We start from the raw sequence: 17,581 nt of genomic DNA, 5'->3' as shown, positions 1-17,581 counted from the left end.
TCTCTCCCATTTCCCACTTTTTCCTCACTTTTTACACTTCATCTAAAGCATTACTTATTTTTATTGGTCCACTGTGTTTACCATCCCTCCGTATAACAACAAAACAATATAATAAAACACTCTTTATGAAAGCTGGATTGTTCCACATCTGTTGCGTTGTCATATAGTAGCTAGTGAGTATAGTGAGAAATCAGGGACACATAAAGGCCCAGTGAACTGTGAACTGTGACTAACGTCTATAATCTCATGGGCAGTTTAGTCATAAAAATGTGTGCAATGGAACAGTGTATGACATGCCCTTGCTGTTGTTTACTGGAGAAACTTAGAGGTTGTGTGTGCCAGCACCGGAATAAACCCTGTGTGTGATTACATTCACTCTTTACCATGTCCTCTTCATGCTATGAGCAGCAAGTTTACTCACATGTAAACCTCCTAAACTGAGCTGTGTTTTTTCATGTTGATGGAACTTTGCCATCTGTGGACCACTCTGGTCCAGAGAGTCTTTTTATGTTTAAGCTATGTATCATTGCCATATTTGTGGTTAGAGGAATGTTTTTTGGCAAATAGAGTAATGTGTGGACAAGATGTGTCCCTGGCCTCAGGGATCACTTCTTTAGAAAAATAACCACTGATCAGAGTTTCCGAGTCGCGTTAAATTCCTGCTCGTTGTCTTCAGGGTAATTGAGTTAGCTTTCCGTGCATGGAATTCCTCAGCTAAGAGGAGTACACATACTCTCACACTCACACAGACTGAGTTTTAACTGGCAGAAGATTTGCTTGGCCAAATTAAGGAACAGCTCGGAAATCCATTAAAGCAGATTGAAGAGAACAAAGGTGGAGGCTGCTTTCCCAGCTAGATTCACTTTCACTGAGTAATCTGATGGAACAGCTGCAGCTCCTAAGCATCCGTGAAAAGAGACCATGGAACAGTTCCCTCAGATAGAGGGTATGAGTGTGGTCTGGGATTGGAGCTCCGCAGCCATGCCAGACTAATGTCCTAGTTGATGTTTCTTAAATACCATCCTCTTCCTGCACTCATGAGAATCATGTTGTGTTGTTTATGAAACCTTAATTCATTTTAAAATGCAGTGTTATTGGTTGGCATCTCATCGCGGGATTTGGCTAGACCCTCTATTCTGTTTTAAAATGGTTAGATATGTGCACATGCAGATCTGGCAACCACTCCATTTTTTTTTCTCTGGACTACCTTATCTGGGAAGTATTTAAACCGCTTCTGTTTTGGTATTGTTATTTCCGGTGATGAAGACACCACCTTAAAAGACTAATGAAGGAATTAGGACTAGTTTATAGACATTTAGATGCCATGACACAGAACTAATACTAACACAACTATTTGTTTAACAATTAACAGCTTAAATTCACTTAAAGATATTCACTGTAAAAGTTATATTAAACCTATATTGAATATAATGTACTATACAGGGCTGTAGACAGCCCACTAGAAGGTGTAGGTCCTTTTTCCCGAAAAAGTGGACCTTTTTTAGCTACTAGCATGGTTTATTTGAAATGGCTTGTAGTTTGACGTTTTGGACCTTTATGTTTTTTTGTGGTAGGTTGAATGTCCGTGCTATGTGTTGCATATTATTTAAACAGACACCAGTGTGGTCAGGAATTTTCCTGCCTCAAGAGTGTTATTTGAACATCATTTGTTTCTGTTAATAGACATGAATTATTTAGCCATTTTCCTTGGAGACTCTCTTTATAGACTCTCTTTAAGATGACATTCTTCACATTCAAACTGTCTGTTCTCATTAGAGAAACACTTCCATTCATGACCATCCTGAAAAAAAGCCTACAGTTACAACTACTCCCATTTAGATCACAAGGGAGTGATTATCAGCCCAAACAGCACCACTCAGATGGGCCTCTTAGCATTTGTGTATCTGTCCGGGTGTAACTATTAATATTGCACATTTGAATTTCTGAAATGAAATGGAAATCTGCTTGTAACTGTTGGAGTCTCAGTTTACTTTCATTTAATCTTCTTGTAACTGTTGGAGGCTCAGTTTACTTTCATGTAATCTTCTTGTAACTGTTGGAGTCTCAGTTTACTTTCATGTAATCTTTTTTGTTATTATTAAGTACAGGTGTTTGCTTTACTAGTACAAAGTTTTGTGTACACAGTATACGTGGTATTTCAGATGTCCATAACTTTGGATATCTGAAACTTTGATGTTGACATTTAACCACCATTCAATAGTCAAGGGATGGCTAAGCAATGATTTATGATGATAGCTTTTAAACAAAGAAATACTACACTGGCAGCCCTGTTAAAAGTCAAACAGTTTTGTGTGAATTACACTTAGACTGTTTGTAAATATACAAAACACTACAAATAGCCATGCAACTCCCCACGGTTGAACAGGCTGCCACACACGTCTGAATTCTCATTGTGGATGCTGAGCAGAGGGTGAAATCTATTAGCAACATGCAACATAACTCCTGTATGGTACAGAGTCTCCATAATGATGCCCCCCCCCCACTTATCAAAGTAATTAGTCTCTCTTAAGCCATTTGTGCCTGTATTTATGGGACCACACGCAAGCTGTAACAAAAGACTTCAGTGTGTAATCACTCACTCATGTATTTGTGTGTGTGTGTGTGTGTGTGTGTGTGTGTGTGTTCCACAGCTACTCTGTTACAGTACAGGAGTCCTATGCACACCCGTTTGATCAGATTTACTATACCAGTTGCACCGACATTCTCAACTGGTTCAAGTGCACACGGCACAGGTGAGAGACAGAAGGACACTATAAAACAGGTGGGAAAAGGTTAGTCTTTTTCTCGTGTCTGTGTAGTGATGATTATCCACCAACAGAAAACGAATGAATGGATGAGGTGCCTCTCAGGATGCAGCCATGATCATGACCTTGATTTGACCCTGAGATATTAAAATTGGAGAAACCATTAGAAACCCTTTGATCATTTATGATGTGTCATTCAGTGACTGTGCCCTTCTGAAGCTACAGTTGTTCTTAACATGTTACTTAATACATGTTACTAACATGTTAGTCTCTGGTTTAAGATGATTTATTTTTCCTGCTTTTTTATGATGTTCTACACATCAGCTGATGAAAATGGCAAATATGGCCTTACAGGGCATTGCACATTACTGTTCTTGTAGACAGTGTTTCTTATGAGCGAGACATTTAAATGAGAAATAAAGGAACTCTTTTTTTGCACCAATATTGAAATAATCATTTTCCCCTTTCCTTCTGGCATTAAGGGTGAGCTATCGGACAGCTTACCGGCGAGGAGAGAAGACCATGTACCGTCGCAAGTCTCAGTGCTGCCCAGGCTTCTATGAGAGCAGGGAGATGTGTGTCCGTGAGTATCTCTACCTGTGTGTCTGTGTGCGTGTGTCTCTGTGTGTGTCTGCGTGTGTGTGTGTGTGTGTGTGTGTCTGCGTGTGTCTGTCTGTGTGTGTGTGTGTCTGTGTGTGTATGTGTGTGTCTGGTCTTGGAATCACAGAGCCTTGCTGTTTCACGTTAACATGTCCGAGTTGACCCTGTCGCCCTTACCGGTTGGCCAGTTGTGTATCAGAGGACACGTTTCAGGAGAGAGTGACAGGTGTAGCACAGTTGTTAGGAAGGGGGAGGGGCTTGGTTGGCCAGGCCACAGCAAAAACAACAACTGACCTACCAACAGGAGCCATCCCTGGTCTGGTCTGACAGACTTTGACCAAACAACAATCATCCACAGTTAGCATATGTGCTGATGTCTGTGACTGTAAAATCAGTCAGTTGGTAGCAGCTGGTTATGGTGAATAGTTTAATTAGTCAATAAATACCATAATAAACTCATTGAGATAAGATTTAGTAAGATCGAAAAGTAATTTCTACAGAGCCTGTCTGTCCGGATCAGCTCAGTCTGTGAATCAAAAAGAGTTGTCATACTCTTAGATCATGAGTTGCCTGAAATGAACAGATAATGGACATATTTTAATGTTGCCTTTCACTGAAACCCTACAGAGTATATGAGTCATAGGCCATAGACGGAAGGAAGCATCATGTGGGTTTGATGAAGACATGGTTTTGCTGAAGGAGAAACTGATAATAGTTTTTAACGGCAATGAATCAACTTTTATCCAGAAACGGGGTAGGAAATGTGACTGGCCTCAACTCAATGGGGGGTATTCTTCTGGCCCTGAAAAGAAGCTGTTGTACTTACTGTCTGCTACAATCACATGGTGCCATCTGATGCCCTCTGTTTCCTAGTGGCTTCACAGAAATCCAGTTAGAGAGGAAACACTATTTTCTTTTCTTTTTTTTTTTTTTTTTTCATTTTCTTTCCCCCGGTGTTCACCCAGTTTTGAATGTACAGTTATCCCTAATCTGATAAGCCGCTCCTTTGGACAGCAGTCACCTCATTTGTGGAGGTCTGAACTCTATCTCCAATATTTCTGATAACATCTAATGTTCATTAGGTGAATAAAAGTTCATACTCAAGCCTTGATTCATCTATTAATTCAATTTGACCTGTGCTACCAAATCTATCTGACCAAATCTGCTACGTTTTTGAAATTTGTTAAAGTACAGAACATGGAAACAATAAAGCAATTTGAGTAGGAAATAGTATTACCTTTGTAATGTGTTGATTTAGTTGACTCCGTATTACACTCTGTTTTGGGCTCATGAAACAGATTGTCAGCTGCTGAGATGTCATTGTTCAGCTGTGACTGTGCTCCATATTATGTCATACATTCACACACACACACACACACACACACACACACACACACGCACACACACACACATACACACACACACAATCAAGCTCTCACACACATACACTCAAAGTATTTTATCTGATGCTGTCTCAGAAAAAAAGGCCAGGCACACACTTTCAAGAGCTAATCCTATTTCCTACTCAACCACTGTTTACAAACAGTCTCTCAGTGAGGATTCCCACATGTTAGGTCACAGCCACACTGAGGATCTGTTTAGTTAAAAACACACAGCCTGCTCTAGACCATGGAAACTCTGCCATAATGCGCCCCTTAAGCTCCGTCTTTAATGGATTTGATTCAATTTCCAGTGTCCCTCTGCCCTGACTGGTGTTTGCTGCTCACTTCCATTCAGTTGCACTGAGCCTTGTTTGTAACTGTTCATCATCAATATCACCAGCGTCACCAGTGCCACCTGTTCAAAATGTTCATTCTTTCCCCTCCCTGTGCCAAGAACAAAGATCCTCACTTTTAATGATGTGATGAAAGATCCGTGCTCTTTGAACTCAAAGTCTACAAAAGCTCTGCAAACGGTACAGCACCCCAGTATACTGTTTGTTTGTACTGTAGCTGTTCTACTGAGAACGTTAGCATTTGTTTGTGCCGTAGGTCTTCTGCTAAACAGGTCAGCTTGAGGTTTTCCCTGTGTTTGTTTTTCCTGCGGAGACGTTTTCACTTTTGCTCTGTGCCCATTTGAAGAAGTGAAATCTGACCTCGCTTTCTCTCTGTTTTTTTTTTTTTCTCTCTCTCCTCCCCATATCTTTACAAATGCCAAACCACACACCACCCCCTCCTCCGCCTCCCGCTCCCCCTCCCTCTTCTCTCCTTCAGCTCACTGCGCTGAGAAATGTGTGCACGGCCGCTGCGTGGCCCCAAACACCTGCCAGTGTGAACCAGGCTGGGGAGGAGCCGACTGCTCCAGTGGTAAGTCTTTCAGCTGTGCTTGTCACTCTTCTCCCATTCACACAGAGAAAGAGAGATAGATGCATAGACAGAGAATAGAGAGAGACCAACAGAGAGAGAGGGAGACAGAGAGAGCCTTCCTTAAACCATTTATCACTTCCTGGTCACCCACAAGTCTGGAAACCCACAGATACAAACTATTGAACACACACACACACACACACACAATGAGAGGCAAGCACACATGTATACGCACACACGGTACAACATTGCCAAACTTTTTCAAACTCTGGATTCCAGCATAGTGCTTCCAGCACAGAAGTACAGTGGATACCCTCCACCCAGACTCACATATTTTTGGCCTTGATACACAGAAAAGCAGAGAAAGTGTCTTTTGGAAGAACTGTATGCAGCAGTAATCACTGTCCTGTTTCTGCTCAATTTCCCTTTGTTCTCTGTATGTTACTTTAAAAAACTAAGAACTAAGTAGGTAGTAATTAACCCTCTGTATACATCTTTCCATATGATGTCTCACTTTGCTCTATTCGTTTGATATTCATACATTTGCAAGAGGCTCCCCAGCTGCTTGCATGACCCTGGCTTAGGCCTAACGATCGAGACTCTGAGCTAGAAAAACTAGAAAAAAATTTGTTTGGCTGCTTTTCATCATCTTTGAAGGTCAAGGCTGAAAGTATGCTGTGTTCTGAAGGAACCAAGCTGTGAAGGACAAACACACCTGTGCTTTCTTTTTGGACCTGTGACACTCAATCCACACACAGAGATCTCACAGATTTTAGTGTTCCTCAGGCTCACCGTATCTCTCTGAACACAGACGGACAGGTGTAATGGTAGCCTGAGTAAATAAAGGGCTTTGAAATTGTTTAATTTGGTAACTGGGACATGTTAACGGACGCTTATTCGACCACATTTATTTTGAAAAAAACAAAAAAAAACAAAAAACCAAAACCCTTGAACAAGCTCCGGGAGGAGAGTGTAAGTTGAACGTCCCTCAAAGATCGAATCACGCTGCTGAAAATTTCTAACTGAAGTACCTACATGTGTCCCACTTTCTTTGTTAACACCATATCTGAACCTGTAATCATCAGAGCAACACATCATCCCTGGCCACTGAAAGGGCTGGTGTACAGACTGAAACAGGAGGTTGGGCTCCAGTGGAGGCACTAGGATGTCTACTGTTTGACTAGAGGGCTGAGGTTGGGCCTCTCCCAATGTCTTGTGTTACAGACATTTTAGTAAACGAGTTATTGTTATGTCTGCCGTCTGCTGTCTCTGTCCTTTGGGAGTAAAGCAGGCTTTACTGGTCACTCAGATCAGGGGGCGTCGACGAGCACTGATATCACAGATTTAGTCAGATCGTAGAGAAGAGGGTAGAGAAGAGGAAGGGAAAAAGAGAGAGAGGGAGGGAGAGAGAGCAAACACTGGTAAGATTGGATCTAGTCCCATTGTTGAGAGGACAGGGGAAGAAAGAGAAAGAGAGAACGAGAGAGATAGAGAAAGAAAAAGAGAGAGAGAATAGGGAGATACTTGACTGTATTAAAAGTCTGATCCACCTTTGGGAAAATTTTGAGACCATAGTATCTCTCAAGTGCCATGATTCAAAGGTTAAGTTCAATTTTGAGTTTTGAGTACTGTGTTAGCATTCCTGTGGAAATGAACACTCCTGTGAAGTGTGCTGTCAGTGGGCTATGCAGTGAGCAATTTGATGTGTAATTGGTCTTAATTGTGTTTTGTCTCCACTCAACAGATGTGCTGTGGACACAAGAGAATTTGAATAATTTATAAATTGTTACTGAGATGTAACAGATATAGCGCATGGATTTTTATAAAACCAGCACATATCATGTCTCCTTTATCTAACACCCTTTCTGAATGCTGACGGATCAGACTGAGTGTCTGCTTTCATGCCTGTCTTGTCCTGCTTTTCACTCTGAGCCCAGAGGTTTCTCATGTGTCCGTTAGTTGCTATAACAAATACAGTATGTATTGATCCAAAGTCCCACTAATCAAAGTCTCTCCTCTCAAGCAAGTCAGGGCCCCAGGCTCATAGCTGCTCTCAGTCAATTTGTCAGGATCTTATTGGCTTTATCGCTGGCATATTGAAAATGTGATTGGCTAGAACTGTTCTCAATTCCAAAACAAGATGTTGTTTCTTTTTCATGGAAGAGTATAATGAGTATCGTGCTGTTTTTTTTTTTTTTTTAAATTGACTGATTTAAACCACATTATTGTACTTAGACTTCAGTGAGTTTATTAAAAACTAGTCCACCGGGGGTTGGTTGCGATCTTTACAGAAGTTATTTGATTTTCTTCCAATATTTTTCCATTTTGGTCAAAATATGGTCAGCCACAGATGGCTCCTCGTAAATTTTATTTTTCCCTGGTTTTGAAGTATGACTTGATGTTGACATGTGTCTATCTGTTTCTTTTAGTTCTCCCTGAAGCATATTATCATATTCTTATTAATCAGTTTTACAGCATTGGCAGTGCTGTACTTAGATAATAGGCCCATTCTGCTAGTTTGGGTGTTAGATTTCTGGATCTTTCTGGACAGCTGTCTAAGCTCAGTGACTCATTTATTGTTTAAATGACCTCTCGTCATTTCCTTTGTCTGTCTTGTTGGGGGTCCCATTGCAGGGAGCATTTAACATCCACAGCAATGGATTTCATTTCCTCAAAATCTCCCCCCAAAGCCAAACTCATTGTTCCCTCTGGCTTATGGGTCAGAGCACCCCAACAATATGTCTGAGGATTGTATCCTCAAGAAAGGACGAAGTAGATGACCCCCTTTTTTTCCACGCACTCACACAAAGAGTAAAACAAGATGAGCTGGACAGCAGGCTTAGAAATGAAGGAAATTACCTGAGGGCACAGTACTTGTGATAGGAAATCTAGGACAGCATATGACAGGAGTACAAGTCCTGCAGCTCTGCTCTGTAGATGCATGTGTGTTCCTCTAAGACATGAGTGTGCTAATGCACTGAGAAGGCCCCTGCTGGATGAAGTCTGGTATAATGACGTGGTGATAGCTTGCGCTCAGACAAATGCATGGAGAACGCTTCTACAATTTCATTGTCTGACTGCAGTATTCATTAAACAATATGCTTTTACATTAACACCGCAGCCAGCTGTTGCTGCTGAGGGTTTGGGTTTCTAGGCTTCGGCATGGCTCTCTGCGCTGTCTTTTGGAATGGAAAGGGTTTTTAGCTCCTCTGAGGAGCTGGTGAAACTCCATATCCACACAGCGGCTCTGCCTTTAAGTGCCCACTTTGCTGCGGAGGTGTTTGTGTTTGTTTCAGAGTCTGGAGTTTGTCTTCAGTGAGGAACCAGACAACATCATGTAGGGAACTGTGAATACGTACAACAGTGAAAAAAACAGACTGTTGGTCGTAACTGGAAGCAGTGGTTTTCGAATATACAATTTTGATGTATTTTCTTATTTGAGTTTTAAATAATTTTGTTTTTATTGCTGTATATTCAGTAATACACACATCTGTATTGCTGCATGTTCAGGACCACACTAAAATAAGTACTTTCACAGCTAAGTTAACAGCACTTTTTGCGGTTTCTTCTAACTTTCTTTTAACACTATGGATTAACACAGTGTTTAGCAGTGGTCTTCTATGCATTCAGCCTTCTAAGAGCATTAGACTCTGTGTGATGTGGGTGTTCTGAAAAAGAGGAGTAACTTCTCATTAATTCACAAATCTTCTCTGCTTTTCTTTTTTACTGTTTTAATAAAAGTGGATTTAGATCAAGGCTGCTACACTTCCTTCAGGAACAATACAGTGAAACAGCCTATAGATCAAACGAGACTTTGATTTTAAATGGTCTGTATGGATCATTGGCTGCTCCCCCAGAATCATAAAAAAAGCTTCACACGGTTCACAACGCCTAGGTGTGCATAAGCTCATGTGGAGACAGACAGCTGAACAAGTGATATGTAACTGAGAAGAATAATTATAAACCACATACCATTAGCAGTGTGTAAGCCAGGGACTGACAAGTTCAAGTCCCATTTGCATCCTAAATCCCTAAATTCAGACAGTTTTGAGAGATGTGTGGAGCTTGGTGATTTTGTAGCAATGTGTGTAAGTGAGTTTGTGCAGGTGTGTAGACAATCCAGTTTTGCTTGCGTAATTTAGGAGGGACGTGATAATTTTTTTTAAACAAAGTTTTGTGCTAAATGTCACTGACTGACACTCTGAACATCTTGCCCACAGTATTAGCGCTGTGTGAATCAGTGACTAAACTCTATCAGGTGTGTTCGATCGGTGGTACGAACGAAAACTTGCAGGAGCAGTGCTGTCCATCGTGGTCCAGGGTTTTGTCCTTGTCTGGGATAAGCCTCTCCCAGTCACACGCACGATATTTTTTTTTTCCCCAAATCTCTGCTAGTTTCTATTTCTGTTACCAACCTTCCACAGGTCTTTCATCTTTGAGTTTCACTGTAAATGTTTTGATGAAGGTCTGAGCCACATACACAGGGCATTATATGAAACAGATGCACACCCACCCAATCAACAGACCACGGGTTTATTTATAAACAAGGTAGGGCTGGGCTCCCATAACCTCCCTGACCTTCTGTGCACTGTCTGTCATAACTGGGCAATCCAAGCAAATGTGTAAATATGTGTTGCATTTTTCGTAGTGTCAAAATTTATGCTGTGTCCTGATTCATTTGATTTTTTGAGGCCTGTGTCCTGTCATGTTTAGTGACATGTGGTCTCTGTTTTTTTGCCTTCTGGTTTAAGTTGTTTCTTGGCTTGTGTTTGTTATAGTTTATGTCTTAAATAAAATGCAATAATGTTCTGATATTTCACCACTACGGAGAGATAATAAGATGCAGGTATATGTGTGCAGAACAAATTCACAAAACTCATGTCACAAATCAAGTTTTGTGTATTTTTGTTTCAGCTCCAGGTTATTGGTAGAAAGCTTCAATTTCAAAAAGAAGGATTTATAATAAATATCATGCACTCTGAGAATAACAACGACGTCTCTTTTCAGACAGTAGAATGGAGAGGAGTGAGAGAGAGAGAGAGAGAGAGAGAGGGAGAGAAGGGATGCATTGGAGGGAGTATTTCTTTAGGAACAGACTCATTTGATTTCTAACAAGCTGTTTAGGTTGAATATCTGCATGGTTTTGTGAGACCACAAGAGTAAAACCCCTCTATTGGATATTTATGAGGTCAAAATGTCAAACGGAGGGATTTTGGGTAGACAGCAGTTTGGATTTCATGCGAAAATCTGGCTGACCTGTTCCAGGTATCAAACTCAGTTATCTTAATTTTATCTTATAATTAAGTATGATACCATCATAGACCGAGCCAGCTTTGTAACCAGATTTTAGCATGAAGTACAATTCTGTTGTTGCTTTACATTTGTAAAAACTGGCAAACAAGCAAGCAAATAAAAAAGAGGATTCTGAAAGTTCAGTCATCAACTTTATATTAAATATTTCAATAGGTTTTACTCAATAAAGTAAAAAAATGTAAAGTTGGAGCTTGGAATATGAGCATTCATGAAACTTACACAATCAAAGGTACATGCAACATTTTCTCTCAGAGCTTAGTCAGAGGAAAAGAAAAAAAACCCCTTCTGATTTCAATCTTATTGGTCAGGCTAAGAACCACATTGAGTTCTCCTTTTCTTTTGGTAGGCTCTCAGTCCCTTACTGATGGGAAAGTGGAGTTTGACCACATGCTAAGACATGGGGCTAAGTCCAGGTCTTAACTAGGTCAGGTCTCACAATAGTACCTCCGTCATTGTGAGAAGGTTTGCTTGCCCTGCGGAAATGCTGTGCACTTTAGACAGAGAAAAGAAAGAACATAAATGCCCTCAGCACAATGCTAGCTAATGAGATGTGGAGCTCTCTTGTCCATACTTAAAGCTATCACAGTCTGTTTTGTTTGAGGATCACATTTTGTTGATTCCAAGCTTGCAATATAAAGATTTACAGAGTCTTGTAAAGCTAAAGAGCAAGACAACCTTTTCTTTCAAGAGAGGACTTGCCTTGCAGCAAGTTAAAAAGCAGAAGAACACTTCCTCAAAATGCAAAGTAATTGCGTTGCTGTGAAGCGAATCCAGTCTGTGTCCCTTATGGAATATAAAGCCACTTTGAGAGTGCTGAGTGTTTATTTAACTACGCTCATTTTGGCACCTTCATGATATTTCTTAATTGGTTAGAATGAGGATTGTTAAGTTTGCTATTGATAAGAAACATACAAAAGCATCTTTTATATACGTTGTCACTATTGGCACAGTTTGTCTGCCTATTTTTTAATTTCAGAGGTGATTCTCATGCTAATTTATATAACTAAAATAATTTCTGAAAAAGAGGAGACAATTGTTATTTTAACTTTCAGGAAAAATAAATAATTGGTCACCATTTTTATATGCAGAGCATGAATTCATGCTGCCCCAGGTACAGTGACATGTAGGCACTTATCGTTTCACAGCTGGTTATCTAGGCACATGAGATTTTGCGCATAACTGTTCGATATACAAGGAAACCTTTTACTGCTCTGGCAATAGTAATGGACAGCTGGTACGTTTACTGGGCAACTCCTTTCTTTGTAATCTAACCCATACTGAATGGAACTCGGGGGATTTGAGAGAACCAACAACTGGCCTTTATGAAAAAGAAACACCAGTTATTTTGTGGTGATTTACCTTACAGTGGTTAGTGAAATCACCAGCAAATCAAAAGCAGTGCCACACATGTTTATGTGTTCCAGAATTTAGTCAGTCCACTTGTCTCCAAATGAGATTTATGGAGCATTTTACAGCATGTGGTGCGTTGCTAGTGTCCTCTCATTAGCTTCCAACCTGCTTTAATCAAGCCTGGAGCAGCATGCTCAGTGGATAAGGCTTACACGCCTAACTCACTGGAACACTTGTGTCAAAGTTAAAGCATGTGTTTTATAAGTCTGGAACACAGACTGCACCACACACACACAATTTTCAGAGTCTCAGCAGCTGTGTGATGGGAAAATCATAAATAACCTACTGGTCCAACGCGTACACGTTTGAATGCAGCAAAAATCCATAAAATTAAGAGTGTATGGTGGAGTCCAATCACAGCCAGGAACTGGAACATCAGTCACTGTCTTTTAAACAGTGGTGCCAACATCTACATTTTAGTCATATAGTTTTTTTTTAACTCCCTGCTAGTGTGATGGCCACAGCTGCCTGTGTCTCCTCCAGTGCAGTAGTGGTCTTATGTGTTTCTAATAGAGGTATCATTCAGTGTGAGCAAGAGAGTGACTACTGAATGCTGCAGTCTCAAAAAAGAGACTTGTTTTACTTTTAAGCTGAGTGCATCAGAGTTCTTTGAAAATCGTGTAGCCATCACTTTAGTTCTCAACCTCTTAAGCACTTTCATACACTCTTTAACCCGGTCACAGAATATTGATGATTAAAGTTCTTTTTCAGTCTGCAGCTTCAGCAAGCTGATTCCACGTAAAGAGATGTGTGTTGCTAGCTAAGTCTGATACTAGTTATCTTGTCACTGTTCATGATGAATAACTTACAAATAATCCCGGTGCTTTCATGGCAAAATTCTGTTTGTACTGCAAGGGCTTGAATTTCTGAAATTAAAATGTTTTTCCTGTTGTAAATGACAAATTTAACACTGCTAAATTTTTAATATTTGGGAGGTACACACATATAGCAAGTTTTTTACAGATTTATAGATAATATTAAAAATGAAAATTAAAAATTAAAGCCTTTTTATACCATTATTATTCACTGTGGAGAGAACAGATCTCATAAGCTCACTGCACGCTTACTGTTTCAGCCCTTTTTACTTATCATATATAAAATATATATGTATATATACACATTTCTATATATATCATGCATCTTTTTTTTCAATTTTACTTTTAAGAATATTAGAATATATTATGATGTATTTTTATGTAGTTTATGTATTTTTATGTGGCAATAATGCTCAACTTCTCTCTTACACTTCAGCCCACTTTGGCAGGACAGGTGTCTCTAGTGTCATTACTGCTGCAAACATTGCCTGTAACCTCATTGACCTAAATGATATATAAGTTGGGGAGCATTAACATCTGTTTTTTTTCTTTCCCTTTTTTCTCTCCACTGCTGCCAGAGCATGAGTAAAGCCTGTTACTACACCATAAAAGTAATAATAATAATTGAAAGGGTTTTATAGGAGATGCAGGAGGTTCCAGTATAAACATGTGGTTTGGGGTGTGAGGGACTTACCCCAGTAATGGGCAGAGGGCCTGCCTTGCACTGAGTGAAACTAGAACCAGATCTATTCCTTACTTGATTAACTCTGCTCAGCCTATAGGACCTGTAGTTTGGGGTGAGGTGTCCCCCCGCCCTCCCCAAGAGGCGACGGCCAGTGTGATGAGATAGCATCGGCTCACCCCAAAACAATTACTCATTCCACTTCATCTTTCAGTGTCAAATCATTCATTTGAAGTGATCAGTAAGATCTGCTCTTCTATCTTGGTTTACATCAGCTTGGTGACTATAGTTGTAACGATTGGATGCTTAGCTGCGGCTTATGTGAGCTTACACAACTTAGTGATACCTTTCAGACCCCCTGCTCATGTTTGCTCAGTTTAAGTGGCTATTTCATTATTGGCTTTGTTCTGCACAGCTGCCAGTCAAATTCAAAATTCAGCTGGGCTTTCGTCAGGGAGACATGCTTGATAATTGAATACAGCAAACACCAGAATCCACCTGTCAACACACTATGTCAGAGTGGTGACAAAAAGCAAAAATAATTTGTTATTAAAAAACAAAGCGTTATGAAAATATTAAGAAGGCATTGCACTGACAGTGTTTCACTAAACGTTGTTGCCCAAAGTGCTGTTGTATGAAAATTCAAGTTTTTAATTATAAAAGCATTATTCTGTATGTTTGAAGTTTCAAGAATGTTATGAAGTTTCTGTCAGTGCTTGATCATAACAATCGGACAGTGTGTAAAGTGGCACCAGTTGTGTTTTGTGTTTTTATATTATATTTCAGTGGAAGCACTGAATGTAATGTTTGAAGCTCTTGCTTTGCAAGTGAGTAATTACTATTCAATATGAGACTGAATTTGGTTAAGCATCAGGCCAATGAAATATGATCATTTAAATTGCCAATGATGCTTACCGAAGTTTAATGGATCAAATTTGATTGCTCAAATAGCACTTTCCATCATTTCTATTACTCAGTGATATAATATGTAATATTTGCTTGTTTTGGCATGTGTAACATTATCTGTGTTTTTCTGTCCTCTCCTGTAACAGCGTGTGACAGCAGTCATTGGGGACCACACTGCAGTAACCGTTGCCAGTGTAAAAATGGGGCCCTGTGTAACCCCATCACGGGTGCGTGTATCTGCACACCTGGATACCGTGGCTGGCGCTGTGAGGAAGTCTGTGAGCCTGGTACCTATGGGAACGGCTGCCAACAGGAGTGCCAATGCCAAAACAGTGCCAGCTGCCATCACATCACTGGAGAGTGCACGTGTAGCGCTGGCTACACTGGCGCATTGTGAGTTGGATTTCAAACACACTTTCAAGCTGTAGCACAGTCTCAGTATATGTGGGTGTGTGTGTGTGTGTGTGTGTGCATGAGTAGGATTACATTAGTGTCAGTCTGAAAGTGTCCCTCTCTCCATTGTCTGTAGCTGTGAGGACCTGTGCCCACCAGGCAAACATGGTCAGCAGTGTGAGGAACGTTGTCCTTGTCAGAATGGGGGAGTGTGTCACCACGTCACTGGAGAATGTTCCTGTCCAGCTGGATGGATGGTAACATACAATTTCTGGACTACTTAACTGCAGCACAATTTCATTTTTATATAATGTGTTTTAATGGTATAATGACCTATTCGTAGGTTAACATATTTGCACTACCCCTATTTAGAAAAATAATAAAATACCATAGGTTCCTAAGAGCATCCTACAATGCCAGGGCTGAGAGTCTTTCATCACCGGTTGAGTCTAGCAGAACTGAGCTAGTTTGTGTCAGTGTCACATTAAACCTCTTTCCCTACTGCTAAATGCATTTTCAGTTTGAGCATGTAAGAGATTTGTGTCTGTCTCTCAGCCTTGAGATTGTGAGTTCAGACCCTACTCTGAACAGTTTTGTGGATGGTGGGTGTTAGAGTCTTGTCTGCTGTTGGTCAAAAAAAAAAAAAAAAAAAGAAAGAAAAATTCTTTTTCAAACTATTTTCAATGCCTAATTGTCCGTAATCTTAGAAGTCTCACCTTCAGAGTGCAGTTGATGTGATTCATGGATAACACACACTTTCTCAGTCTCATATGAGGTTAATCACATAATTTTCTGCTCTATAACTTGTGCAGTATTGTTAAGAGGTATACCGCATTAGGAAGAGAATCCTATTCGCTTAACTGCATTTACAGCAGGGACTCCCGCTGAGCAAAGAGCAAGACAGTGAAAGAAAGCCTTTTTACTCACCCACCTAGCGAACAAGGCCAGTTGTATTCAAACCGTAAATCCCAGATGTAGGTTGCACTGAGAGCCTGTGCTCTACGTGGGAGCTAGATAAAAGATTTTGAATGGGTTTTGTATGTGTATTTGTGTTTAGGGAACCGTGTGTGGGCAGCCATGCCCTGAGGGTCGCTTCGGAAAGAACTGCTCTCAGGAGTGCCAGTGCCATAATGGTGGCACGTGCTCGTCCTCCACTGGCCAGTGTGTGTGCAGTCCAGGGTACACTGGAGAGAGGTGAGAGACATACTGCATGCACGCTGAATATGACCCTCTCACTAGGAGCTGTGGTATACCTGTTACTGCATTTTTTTGTATTGGCTCTTATTGCGTTATTTCCTATTATTCCTACTGGACAGTCCCTGCTTTGGTCAGAATGTTGTTATAAGCTGTGACAATCATTTGAGACATGCCCTGTTCCATTAAAACACAAATATTTACCAACTTTGGACTATTTGAATGCACATGTGAATGTGCAAAAAAAGTCTCTCTGATGTTAAAAGTGTTATCATTTAAGCCAACCTGATTAAGATTTGCTGTTGATTGGTGGTGACGATATGATTTGTGAATTTGAATTGGACTCAACTGAGCAGGGCAGCTGAGTGGGAGCTTTGCTGGAAGCATATATCTCTTGATTGTTACAGTTAGTTGTTTTGAATGCATAGTTTGTGTTTGTTATTAGTGAGTATCAAAATGAGAGGTTACGGTGGGTTTGAGACTGAGTGTGGGCTTTGTGCAAAATCTCTTTGGAATATGAGTCAGCGCACAGCTACCATACCATACCGAACACACATAAGGTCATAAAGCAATGAAATGGTGAAGTCAAGTGTTCTTAATGGTTACAAACTCAAAACATGCTACATGTCGTCGCTGGTCTCTCAGTGCACTTGAAGTGACACAAAAGACATAGTTAAGGTTCGGGTTAGGGTGTGAGGGCCGGACCGAGAGGACCTTTTTCATTTTCTCATCTTCTCTCCCTCATCCGGGCAGCGGTGCCGGGACTCTCATGACTTATAACATAGCATAAACAACCCAGACAATGGTCTGGTCTGGAGCCGGGGTGGAGAGGGTATGAGAGAGAGAGAAAGAGATTCTGTTGGGTTTTTTTTTTCACATGTACCATCATTCCCCTCTAGTGAGGACACTTGTAGCTTCTAGCATTGGTTGATCCTTTCACTGGCATTGTTTGTGTTCTCCTGCTGAGATTTCAGAGAACTGAAACAAAAATGACAAAACAAATACTCAAATTGTTTTTGATTCGCCTTAGAGACAGAGGGCTGACTATAGGGTGTTCTATGACACAGACACTTGAGCACATTTTTGCCATATATTTTTTATTGTTCTCTCCAGGAAGCTATTTAGATCAAAAGAAATGATTTTTTTTCTTGGGAAAGACTTCACTGCGTCTTAGCATGACCTGAAATTAGGAGCAAA

The 17,581-nt window shown here is 40.5% G+C and overlaps 1 protein-coding gene across 1 annotated transcript in view; it reads left to right on the top strand.

Annotated features, from left to right (window-relative positions):
- Window positions 1–17,581, top strand: part of megf10 (multiple EGF-like-domains 10) — a 55,817-nt gene that overhangs the window by 15,993 nt on the left and 22,243 nt on the right. Inside the window, exons 5-10 of the mRNA XM_030767830.1 lie at window positions 2,652–2,753; window positions 3,248–3,348; window positions 5,579–5,671; window positions 14,944–15,190; window positions 15,327–15,447; window positions 16,248–16,384. Of these exons, the coding sequence (XP_030623690.1) occupies window positions 2,652–2,753; window positions 3,248–3,348; window positions 5,579–5,671; window positions 14,944–15,190; window positions 15,327–15,447; window positions 16,248–16,384 (801 nt within the window). The remainder of the gene's footprint in view (window positions 1–2,651; window positions 2,754–3,247; window positions 3,349–5,578; window positions 5,672–14,943; window positions 15,191–15,326; window positions 15,448–16,247; window positions 16,385–17,581) is intronic.

The sequence above is a fragment of the Chanos chanos genome, chromosome 3 (assembly GCF_902362185.1).
Source record: "Chanos chanos chromosome 3, fChaCha1.1, whole genome shotgun sequence".
Taxonomy (NCBI): domain Eukaryota; kingdom Metazoa; phylum Chordata; class Actinopteri; order Gonorynchiformes; family Chanidae; genus Chanos; species Chanos chanos.
This window is presented reverse-complemented; position numbering and strand designations above follow the sequence as displayed.